Here is a 13681-nt window from a genome sequence, read left to right on the forward strand (position 1 = left end):
AAAAATTATTATCGTTCCGTATGTGTTTCAAAATGTCTTTTAAATTACTAACAACAAATATGAAAGACTAAGTGCAACGTTGTAACAGATTTCATTTCTGTCCAAGTTAAGAATGATATGACTCATCGAAAATTGTGCGAACAAACATAAACAGTGGCGTAATCGTCCGTTATCGACCGACTCCAGAACAACTTTGAATTTGTAAACTGTCATTGCAATGGACAGTTGACATTGTGCTTTGGAGGAAACAATTTGTATCACTCTTGCTACGGATACAATTTGTAATCTGGAATTTTTGCATACCTTTTTAATATGTATTTAATTGCGGCTCGCGAAAAATTTCAATTTTGAAAAATGGCTCGGACTATCAAGGAGCTTGGCCACCCTGGAATTATGGTAATGAAGAAGCGGATAAATTGGCTAAATCTGCTGATTATGATAAAGCTAGTTTGTATTAGAAATTTGATTTACAATAGAATGAATTAGGAATGGAGAGCTAGTTAGAAAGTATCTGAAGAAGGTAAACATACCAAGAAGTTTTGGTTGGATATATATTCCTATACATATGTGATACATGAGTTGTAGACCCTAATAAACAAAAAAGGGGAGAGAGAAATTGTAAGACATTTACACATCATGCTTTTATACTGCATGCCTTTCTTAAATATCACTTTTTTATGGCACACTCAGATTGATATTATTCTTAATAAAACTTTTATATATATATTCCATATATAATTATTTTGTTCCATATATGTAAATAGTTCACATCAAAAAATTATAGGTTTACATTATAAAATATTTCTTAAAAATTGTTATATATACCAATGTTGCTAATCTTTTAAATTTGAATGCAGATATAGAAAGAATGTTTAATTCAAATCTATGTTAATCTCGCTGATGAATAAAAACATTTTCTTGTTAAACTTATAAATTATTTTTTTAAAATGTTATCACCACTAGTTTTATTAATATATGATGAATAAGATTACAGTAGAGCATCGTTTATTCGAAGGTCAGTTATCCGAAGGAATTCCAGTCCACAAATTTAAATTTTAGCCAGTGCTGTGGCGCTGTAATCTTTGGCTATGTCTTCGGCTACTCAAATATTTTACGTTTTTGATACTAAATTAACTTCTGAAGTATTATTTTTTATTGTTTTTATATTTTTCAATATATTTATTTTGTTTGTACAAAATAAAAAAATAATTTTTAACGATACAATAGAGTTCGTTAGGCTTAACATCGACGAAAATTCAACGCGAAGCGACACGCAACGGAGAAAAATTTCAACACGGGATAAATTAATATATTTTTTCGTACATAATTGGTTATCTGAAAAATAAGTTATCCGAACAACCCCAGTCCCCAATTGATTTGGATAAACAACGCTCTACTATATAAGCAAATAAATAGACAAGTAATGCTAATTGAATTCAAATGTGATTAAGAATTTGAGAAAAAATAAATAAAATATTAACTCACTCCAAGTATTTGATGCAAATCCTATAACTGTCATGGAAAAAATCTGTTCTTCTAATTAAATTTCTCAGAAAAAGTGGATACTAAAAATTAAATTAAGAGTAGAAGTTGATTAATTATATATCATTTATTCATAAAGATTGATTTTAATTTTTTTAAACTTGATCATAATTCAAATATTAATAATAATAATAATAAAGTACAAATAAGTAAATGGACCTATTATCCAATGAAATTAAACAAAAATATTATTATTGCTTTTGTTATTACTTATTGTTAAATATTGACACATTATAAATTTCATCAAGACTATATATTCAAACACTGAAATTTATGCGGTGGATATTTCAAAACAAATGCTTAGATTTAAGAAATTGTTACATTAAATCATAATTATATCAGTATATAATTAACTATAATTTATATAACATATTGTCTACAAAATTACTTTTAAGAATATTGAGTTTTATACAATAAAAAAAATGTCTTGTATAATGTAAAATTTTAATAATCTATTGTCATTCAGATATTAGTAGTTTTAATGTGGAAAAAAATCATACACACATTTAAGTTTCAAAGCATTTATATATTATTTTGATACATTGCTTAGAATTTTTTAGTTACTTGGTTATAATCTAAAACAGCAATAATAAATTACAGGATAATTTTATATGCATACAGTTTATTTTTATAGTATAATTTAATTTGGTTTAAATATTAATCAAATAGTATTATAAGCTCATCATTGTTTAAACTTATTAATTAAAAAGTCAAAAATGGCAAATACCTGTACATGTTAAAAAATATGGACGCAGCATACCTACACAAACAAACAATGAGATAAAATTTCAGGCCAAAAGAAAAATTGATTCAAAACATAAAATATTTATTTTGGTGAGTGTTGATTAATAATTTAGCATTTTTAAAACATTAATAAATAATTGCTTAAAATAAAAGTATAAGATATTTGATATTATCAATTTCTTTTGTGAGTGAATTACCTTTATAATGATTTATATATTGCTTAGCAAAATGTTTGTTTTGTGTTGCTAATTATCACTATCAAAACAAACTTTTTATGTGTGTGTGCATTACATTGCTTATTAAGAAATGATTTCGATTATGTAGTTGACATATATCCAATAATGAAAAATAAACAGTTCTGTAATTAGTGTCACTATATTCACTATTATTACTGTATTATTATTATTTTTTAATTTTTTTTTATATTATGATTAAAAATTTATATTAAATACATCTACAATGATCAAATTTAACATAGATAATTTTATTAGCATTTATCTTATTATAAATTACTTCAGTAATTTCTCTTATACATTTTATTGAATTTAAATTATATTTCATGTTTATTAAAAATTGTATGTACATATTCATAATCATATACAGTTTAAAAAGTGTAATTTTTAATTATATGAAGTTATTTTGCAATTGAATAATATCCAAACTGGGTTTGATCATATTGAATAATTGTAAAATTATTATTGAAATTTTACAATTATGAAATAATAATAATTTAGCATAATAATAAGGTAAGTATATATGCATAAATTTTGCAATACTTTCTCTGGATCTAATCACACAAGGAGGACAATTAACTGTATTAGAAGTAAAGTGGGTGATTGGTTAACGAACATAATCTGTTCCAAAATCATGTTTGCTATTCGAATTGTTCCTTAACCAATTATTGATTTACCATAAATTTTTATGGGAATTTGATTAATTCGTTCTGGAGATCTAAAAGGATAAATTAAAAATTATATACTTTCTTACTATGTTTATTTACATGTAATAACAAACTAAACTAAAAGCTAAAAGCAATCTCTCCATTTTTTATTTATTTTCATGGATGGCACATCTTTGTTTCTCAGATGCGATTTTGTTACTCCTTTATCTGGTTGAGTCTTTTGATCGTATCTTTCTTAGCTAAGATTGTATCTACTGTAGAGCTGTTGAAGTCATCTGGCTATAATATCAGACATCTGCCCACTCTCTACCTTGGCTATTATCTCTTGCTTAGTTTCTATAGTAAACACAGTTTTTGACACTCAACTCTTTTTAGGTCCCATAATATTATCAGTTTTTTTAAATAAAAGGTTCAGAAAAGCACTTACAAAAATTCAGAGAACAGAAATTTACTAATGCAAAAAAGTTATGTATACAACTGTTAAAGTCTCACTCCATAAACCATGTATAGATGCCATTAAAATATAGTTTTACAAATTTTAAATGTTGCGTCACTTCTTGTCAGATGTTCATTGTCCGAACATAAAAATCTTTTGCAAAAGTGTTCACAGTCCAAACTGTTTGTTAACTGATCACCCACTGTATTTTATTGTTCACATTTCGGGTGATGCCTGTCATCATTTTGACAACTTATGCAGACACAACAAGGATTTAGAAATCACGTACTATAATACCACAATGTTTTACAAATAAACAAATCTCTTAGAACAAATCTAAACTTGATCATGATTAAGTTTAATCCTGTATGGTATAACATAATACTCATCTATAAAAGAAATTGTAAATGTGATGGGGGGTAAAACAAGTTAAATGACTGTTATGTTAGAAGGTTAGTGGTTTGTACCTTATATTATTTGTAACTAATATATCAAATAACTTTGTTAATGCAATTTTTTGAATTTATAGTCTGAAGAGGGATTAAGAAAAATTTTAATCTGAAATGCATTGCTTATAAAGAAAGAATAAAAATAGCTGTTTTTTTTTAAAGTCTTGGTCTCTGATTTAATATGGATATTAGAAGAAAAAAGACGTGAAGTTTTTCACTAGTCTTACATTTTATAACTGAATTTTAGCTTAAATCTTATATCTGTTCCATTGAAAATCATTTTTTTAATTGGTTTTTATTAATTTTTTGAAAGACTTTTTTAAATAAACAATACACTTGTTCTTCAAAATACTGTATGTATTTTGAAGAAAGATTTAGCTGTAAAGTACTATTTAGCTTCAAAATACTGTATGTATTTTGAAGAAAGATTATCATTTAGCTGTAAGATAAATGAAGTAAAAATTGTTGTTCTTATGTATGATGATTAAAGTTACAAAATAATACTTTTAATACAATGGCAGTTCATTTTATCCATCAATCCATATTACCTCAGATAATCGAGTTTCTACTGTATCATATTATCAAAACTATGCAAAAATTTTAAAGCATTGTAAGTGTTCTTAAGCATTGCAATTACTGCATAATTACAAAATTAAAAAATGTAAGAATGTTTTAAGTTTGTAGTAATTATAAGATTTATAATTAAATTTCAATACATATAGTATATCTTTCAATATCTTTTCATTTGCTGATTATGCTAAAATATTGTTATTAATACCTTAAAATTCTGATATCAATTTCTATTTATTATTATTAATTTTTTTATGTGCTTATTACAAGTAGTTCTTGTAAACTGTTTTATCTTTTTGCTGCAATTTTTAACAATTGTAGACCTATAAATTCCTTCTGGCATCTGTCCTTCCTTAATCTTGAGAACAGAGTTAGATGAAAGTTGAGATTACATATGGAAAGCTTAGGGCAGGAAGCCTTGATTAACTATATATGAACTTCAATTTTGGATTGGAAGGCATTTTATTTCAGTTCAAAAATTTTCCCCTGAATGGAGTTAGATAGCTGACCAGCATGGCTATTGTTAACAGGAAAAGTATGATGTACAGGGGCAAAACACTAATAAAATTGAGAACATTGTGATGAAAAATTGCAGTTCAGCATTGTGATGATGTCATAATAAATAATTGCTTTCCCCCTTTCTTATATTTTATATCAAGAATGTATAAATATCTTAAATGACACACATTATTAATATCTTGATTTCCATTCAATATACTTTTTAGCAGAATTCCTAATTTGCTTAGAATAATCTGAAAATATTGTAAGCAGCTTAAATATAATTTAGATGTTAGGTACCATACAATTAGTTTACAGTATATAATCTAATTTATTTGAAGAACATTGATTGAAGTATGATGTTTTTAGAATTTATTTTATGCAGATACATTATTCAATAATGAAGGAATTGATGAAGATAATGAAAGAAATATAAGCATTTATTATAATTTTATGTGAAGTAGTAATAAGAATATTGGTATTTATTTTATTTTTAAGTATTATCTTTAAGAATAAGAAAGCTGAAAACTAAAAAGAAAGTAGGACAAAAAGTTTGTGTTAAGGTTGAATATTTTCCCACAATTTTATTGTTTTATTTTCTATACCCTAATAATTTTTTATGATGTTTGTGGAGAAATTTTTTCTCTTGTGTTTTTTCCAGTTTACATTTTAAATTTGTTTCTTATAAGCTTTTTACTAATTTAAAACTTTTAATTTTTAAATAATTATAAACAATTTTAGTACTTAATAGAAAACATTTTTGGCAGTAGCACTCTTAAAAGTGAATTTAAATCAATATTTGAATCTTTCAAATTTTAAAATAAATTTTTTGTTAAAACTGAACAAATATCATAATGATAGTATCATATTCTTTTTCATCATCTATTTAATGTTAATCAATTGCTTAAAGAATTAATTATACTGTTATGTATCTTATTAAGAATCTTCAGCAGTTCTAAAACTCATAATTGATTTCAGAAATATTTAACATAATATCAAATAACAGTGATTTCTAATCTAAAACTGAAATGTTTTTAATTCTTTAAAAAACATATATATATATACATGGTCTGTCCCAAAAGTAAGTATACTGATTTTTATTTAATGACTGCAGCTTAACACATCATTAATTGGTATTTTTACATTGCTAGAAATTTAGCAGCATATTTAGACCTGTTTCAAGTTGATCAGTTGAATCAAATTTGCACAATCTCTGTGTAAGATAGTGTTTTAACACATTGTTACATTTTAAATGGAAAAAAATTTCAAACGTTATATCATGAAGTTTTGTATAAAACTCAAGAAATCTGCAACCAAGACATTTGCAGGTTTATCCAAAGCTGATGGAGATGCCACCTTATTGAAAAACATAGTGTTTAGATGGCACGAAGACCAAGGGTAAAAATGATGTTTATCGTTTTTTTTTTTATAGCCGTGAAATTGTGCACAAAGAATTTTTATCTTCAGGACAGACAGTTTATCAGGCCTTCTACAAAGATGTCTTGGACTTCGTAAATGGGTCAAGCAAGTCTGCAAGGACATTGCAGAAGATTGAGTGCTGCACCACGCTAATGCACCTGCTTACACAGCACTATAAATTTGAGACTTTTTGGTAAAAAACAATCCCCACATGCCTACAATCTCCCTACAATCCGGACTTAGTTCCATGCGACTTCTACCTATTCCCTAAGGTAAAATCCAAGTTGAAAGGTCATCATTTTGGACAGTGGAAAACATCAAAAAAGTTGAACCAACGAACTAAACACCCTTAGAGAAAAAGACTTCAAGTACTGCTATGACCAGTGGGAAAAACTTTGAAACCATTGTGACACCTCGCAAGGGTTGTACTTTGAAGGAGATTGTTTGTAGTTTGATGTAACACTTGTATATTTTGAAATAAAAAATCAGTAAACTTACTTTTGGGAAAGACTTTGTATATAAATTTTTTTGAAAAAAATTCTCTTAAAAACATGAAAATTACAGTTACAGCAAAATATCAGATATTAAAAAAAAGAAATTGCAACAAATATTTTGCACAAAAGGATTTGAAGATACAAAAATAAATAATAATGCTTTCATTTATAAAGTTTTAGCATTGTTTGTAAACAAATCAAGCATATTTTTACAAAGACTTTCTTCAAAGTATTTAAAATATCTCTAAATGAATAATAATTAGAAAAGAAAGTATTCATTTATTTAAAAAATTTATTTTATTTGTGAAATAGTAGAATTAGTCTGTGTATTAATATTCATTTCTTTCTATTATTCACTTACTTTAAAATAAGATATTCGTATTATATATTTTATATTTGACTGAAAAGTTGAATTTTTTAAAAAATATTTCAGTAACTTGATAAAATATTAAAAAAAGAGAAATTTGCTGTTAATACTGCTTTTGAATAAGTATTGTTACCATGGCAAACAGAATTTTGAAAGATTATCATTTATAAAACCTTTCATTATTATTATACATAAACGAGAAAAGCAAACTAAAAATCAATTAACTTTAATTCATTCTAGCATTAATCAGTCATGTTCACTGGAGATAATAGGATTAATTGTAGGTACAGATATTTTACTTTTTCGACAAGAATGGTTTATCAGATGATGATTATTCTTATACAGCAGAAGATTCAATTAATTTGATAAAGTATAAATTAATGCAAAATCTTAAAAAAATAAAACAAATAGTTTTACATATATATAAAAATTTTAAAAGAAGTACTGATAAAATCTAATTTTTTTATGTGCTTATTACAAGTAGTTCTTGTAAACTGTTTTATCTTTTTGCTGCAATTTTTAACAATTGTAGACCTATAAATTCCTTCTGGCATCTGTCCTTCCTTAATCTTGAGAACAGAGTTAGATGAAAGTTGAGATTACATATGGAAAGCTTAGGGCAGGAAGCCTTGATTAACTATATATGAACTTCAATTTTGGATTGGAAGGCATTTTATTTCAGTTCAAAAATTTTCCCCTGAATGGAGTTAGATAGCTGACCAGCATGGCTATTGTTAACAGGAAAAGTATGATGTACAGGGGCAAAACACTAATAAAATTGAGAACATTGTGATGAAAAATTGCAGTTCAGCATTGTGATGATGTCATAATAAATAATTGCTTTCCCCCTTTCTTATATTTTATATCAAGAATGTATAAATATCTTAAATGACACACATTATTAATATCTTGATTTCCATTCAATATACTTTTTAGCAGAATTCCTAATTTGCTTAGAATAATCTGAAAATATTGTAAGCAGCTTAAATATAATTTAGATGTTAGGTACCATACAATTAGTTTACAGTATATAATCTAATTTATTTGAAGAACATTGATTGAAGTATGATGTTTTTAGAATTTATTTTATGCAGATACATTATTCAATAATGAAGGAATTGATGAAGATAATGAAAGAAATATAAGCATTTATTATAATTTTATGTGAAGTAGTAATAAGAATATTGGTATTTATTTTATTTTTAAGTATTATCTTTAAGAATAAGAAAGCTGAAAACTAAAAAGAAAGTAGGACAAAAAGTTTGTGTTAAGGTTGAATATTTTCCCACAATTTTATTGTTTTATTTTCTATACCCTAATAATTTTTTATGATGTTTGTGGAGAAATTTTTTCTCTTGTGTTTTTTNAAAATAGTCAAAAATAAATTATGAAATGTTATCATCAAATAACTATCTAATACTTATTACATTATGCTGATTTCTTTTATACTGATCTTTAGTTTCCATTCTCAATTCCATTTTCTCTTTACATTCAGTTCCATTCATTCTAGTAATCTTATAGCATAGAATCTAAAATAATAAAATCTAACTAATCACAGAGAAATCAATAAAATACAGCAAAAATAAACTTTTAATTCAAACTAATGACAGTTTAAAATCATCAAAAACTTTTGTTTAATTTAGTAAAGTTTAGTTTTGCTGGATTTTATTGATTTTTGTGTAATTATTTTGTACTATACCCAGTTCCTAGTGATGTTCTGATTGATAAAATTTAATTATGATATGTGAAAAAGCTTTTAACATTTTAAAATTCGTCATTTATTAAAGATGGGATGATTATTTTCAATTTAATTGAAATGTTTCATCCCAAAATTTAAATTCTGTATACAATATTTTATTCTTTTGAATTACTAGTGGAATATAAGATTTAAAAAATATTTGTAGTTAAATTTATTTTCATTATATTGTTTTTAGGTTACTATTTTGAAAAATTCAAAACTTTGGCAATTTTTGAACAAATATTTATGAACAATAATATGGTTTTTCAATTACAAACTTTGATTAATATTCAAAAAAATAAATTAATGAGAGAAATTATTAATTTCTCCTATTGATTTATTTATTCATCTAAAATTTGTTATTTGAAACCACTAATTTATTCTACAATTATACATAAAAATAATTTCTTTAAAACTAATAACTTTTTAATTTGAATATATTCTACAGTTTATTAATAGGAATAATTTTTCTTATTAGAAGAATGTAAATTTTTTCCTACAATTTTTGAATCAGATCAGTGAACTTGCAAATTATTAAATTTTCAATCCTCATAAAAATTATTTTATTCATTTACTATTTTTATTCATACTGTTAAAACTATTAATTATATAATTTTTTATGTATTTTATCATAATCAAACATCATTAAATAATGTATATATTTTTTCCTGGTGTATAAAATAATTTATCTACAATAAATTTCTTCACACTAATAACTATATACAAATCAATAAATAAAAACACTTTAAAGCACTTAAGCACTTATTGATTCTTCCATTTAAAGTAAAATGTAATGTTAATTTGCCAGTATTTCAGCAATGTTAATTTGTGCTTAAGCAATAAACTAGATTGTCAAAATTATGTGGAAAATTGAGGACAGAAATGATCAATTGTGGTTTCACCGATTAGGAGATGTGGTGCACTTTACTAAATTGGAAGAGTTAATGCACTACACTTGTGACTGACCTAGTTAGAGATAGTGTTATGCTGCTATTTGTTGTTACCAGTTCTCTGATTGTGTATTAAGAGAAGAATTTGTTGTGATATCTGCTACCATGGTGACATCAGAGTGCATGCTTGTTGCTTTTTTCTTCAATGTTTATTAATCTGTAGTGTAATTCCTTTAGTGTTCTTCCAAGCTATGTATATTAAAATTTGTTCAGTTTTAAGGTCATGGATTAAATTTAGTTCTGAAGCACTTATATTTTCTTATGGTTATTGTTGATATACATGAATATGATCAATATCATGGGTTGATCTTTGTTGACTTATGAAGTGTTGTCTCATATGTGGGTAAGTTTGATCTTTTAATAAAATTGTAATGGTAATATATTAATATCTTCACATAAATGAATTTAGTTTTGATGCCCAAATAGAAGTTTATTAATGCAATAATTTGTTTTTAAATACATAAAGTAATTTTGTCACAATATTTTTAGTTTTTACAACAACAATTTATTTAAATATATGAATTTTTTATATTTACATTTTATAAGAGCATATCAAAGCTTTTACTGTAATTTTTACTTTAATAATAATTAATAATAATAATAACAATAATGATTTTNATTTTTTCCTGGTGTATAAAATAATTTATCTACAATAAATTTCTTCACACTAATAACTATATACAAATCAATAAATAAAAACACTTTAAAGCACTTAAGCACTTATTGATTCTTCCATTTAAAGTAAAATGTAATGTTAATTTGCCAGTATTTCAGCAATGTTAATTTGTGCTTAAGCAATAAACTAGATTGTCAAAATTATGTGGAAAATTGAGGACAGAAATGATCAATTGTGGTTTCACCGATTAGGAGATGTGGTGCACTTTACTAAATTGGAAGAGTTAATGCACTACACTTGTGACTGACCTAGTTAGAGATAGTGTTATGCTGCTATTTGTTGTTACCAGTTCTCTGATTGTGTATTAAGAGAAGAATTTGTTGTGATATCTGCTACCATGGTGACATCAGAGTGCATGCTTGTTGCTTTTTTCTTCAATGTTTATTAATCTGTAGTGTAATTCCTTTAGTGTTCTTCCAAGCTATGTATATTAAAATTTGTTCAGTTTTAAGGTCATGGATTAAATTTAGTTCTGAAGCACTTATATTTTCTTATGGTTATTGTTGATATACATGAATATGATCAATATCATGGGTTGATCTTTGTTGACTTATGAAGTGTTGTCTCATATGTGGGTAAGTTTGATCTTTTAATAAAATTGTAATGGTAATATATTAATATCTTCACATAAATGAATTTAGTTTTGATGCCCAAATAGAAGTTTATTAATGCAATAATTTGTTTTTAAATACATAAAGTAATTTTGTCACAATATTTTTAGTTTTTACAACAACAATTTATTTAAATATATGAATTTTTTATATTTACATTTTATAAGAGCATATCAAAGCTTTTACTGTAATTTTTACTTTAATAATAATTAATAATAATAATAACAATAATGATTTTCAAAAAGATATTTATTTTTATTGTTTTTAGTAATTAAATGTACTTTTTTATTTTTATATTAATTAATTTATTCTTATTAACAAAATTTTATAAAGTAGAATGTTGCATAGGTATGGTACTGTACATAAAGAATCTACTTAAGTGACTTTAATAACAAGTTTACGTAACTTTTAAAATCAATAATCAATCTCTTCATTGCATGATATAAGTGAAAAAATCTAAGTTGTTATATTCTTGTTTTTAAATATTTTCTATCGCTTACATTTTTATTATTGAATTTATTATCATCTGTAATATTTGTTTTCATTTTTTTATATTATTATAATTATAATTTAAGGAGTTTGTAAAAAACAACTGTATATAACCTGATATTTTGAGTTAACTCTCATTTAAGAAAGGAAAGATCAATGGTAAAAAATATTTCAATATATGATTTATAATTTAAAGCTTCAAAAGTCAATAATATCTAAATATAGTAAATATTTAAAAAATTATTTATACATTAACTTAGTTATTTCCAATCAATAAAACTTTTTTATATATATATTATGACTCTGTTTTAAAATACTTAAAAATTTTAAATCAGTTATGTAGCAATTAAAATTTGTAATATATTGTCAATATAAATGAAAATCTTTCAATTTATATATTGTAAATTTTAAATTTAAATTTTTTAATACAAATTTTTTAATTTAAATATTTAAATACAGTAGTGTCTACTTATACAGCACACACCATTGGAGTTGGTTCATTATAACCGATGTTTGTTGTATCAGATAAGAAATAAAATATAGTGTAATTTTGAAAAACTAAAGTTTAATGTCTCAAAGATAAAATATAACAAATTATTACATAGGAAGTTACTTAAACTATACAGAAATTTTAACACCAGAATAGATAAATTACCCTTAAGGAAGTCACTTGTTAAAACATCAATATAAATGTGCATGGTTACTTAAAAAATTCTGTTATTTTTGTTTTTCAATTTTTGCTAGTTGTCAGAAGTCATCTACGCTCTTTGATTAGATTTGTAATTTACCAGTAGCCATTGATTTTTGAAACATCTTGGATTTTTCAATTTACTGATTACTAACAATTTTCTCTTTTCCATTCCCACAAGATTTGCTGCTAGTAGAATAGTAATTCTTTCTTTACTTAATTTTCCTCCAGCACAGCTTTCTCCTTTGAATTTTACCATCCTATTTGGTGTAAGCTTATAAAAAAAGACTTATTTAATTATTATCTGCATTAAAGTTATCTTGGAAATTTTCTCTAATTTTGGGCCACCTATTTTGCAACCAGTCTTCTATCACATCCATGTTTAGCTGCTTCTCCAACAATTTTTTGGCTTTGAATACTATGTCTTTTTTAAATCTCTTGATTCAACTTCTACTGCATTTAAACTCAGTATTCATTTACTCAGTACCAAATTATCAACTTTGGATCTAACTAGTATTTTGTCTTTTTCCTTCTAAATCATAGCAACTGTTGATTTAGTTATATTCATATTTTTACATAGTTAGCTTTGCTTTACATTGCTTTCCAACCTTTTAATAATTTCATATTCAGTCTGTAATGTAAATGACTTACATTTATGTTTACACTGATTAACACTTAGAGCTGTCATATTTCACAAGGATGTATGCACAGTGCTTTGTGATTCTGACTTAGCGAATGGCAGTACATGATATGCCTCCAGCTAGAATATAATATCCCGGGTAGTGCTTTAAGATTAGAAACAAATAGATTAAGATTAAATACTATACAGTAGAGTCTCGAAAACTCGGCACTCAATAACCTGGCAGTCTGGATAACTCGGCCACACCCTGGCAGGGCAAAAAAATCTTTAGTTAATTAATTTTCATTATAGACAGCTTTATGCCTCATAAAGTATTTTTCTGAGATTTCTCTTATCAAGTAAATTACTGTACATAGTGTATTCATTAATTTTCATTTTCATGTAGTAAAGGCTCTATGCCTTCATAAAGGATGTACTTTTCCTTTGTTTAAGGGTATTTGGGCAGTTTATTCTCTGTTGTATTCTCAAG

General features: G+C 25.1%; 1 protein-coding gene across 2 annotated transcripts in view; it reads left to right on the forward strand.

The window, feature by feature from the left end:
- LOC111612427 (TOG array regulator of axonemal microtubules protein 1-like) overlaps positions 1–13681 on the forward strand; it is a 68259-nt gene that overhangs the window by 40380 nt on the left and 14198 nt on the right. The window contains exon 5 of one of the 2 annotated variants that reach the window (XM_023353640.1): positions 6573–7188. The exons of the other annotated variant lie outside the window; for it this stretch is intronic. Within the exon in view, the coding sequence (XP_023209408.1) occupies positions 6573–6756 (184 nt within the window). The 3' untranslated portion in view covers positions 6757–7188. Of the gene's footprint in view, positions 1–6572; positions 7189–13681 lie in introns of those variants that run through there. 2 annotated transcript variants of the gene reach the window in all.

The sequence above is a fragment of the Centruroides sculpturatus genome, unplaced genomic scaffold (assembly GCF_000671375.1).
Source record: "Centruroides sculpturatus isolate CEXI.00-Female unplaced genomic scaffold, Cexi_2.0 scaffold1747, whole genome shotgun sequence".
Lineage (NCBI taxonomy): Eukaryota > Metazoa > Arthropoda > Arachnida > Scorpiones > Buthidae > Centruroides > Centruroides sculpturatus.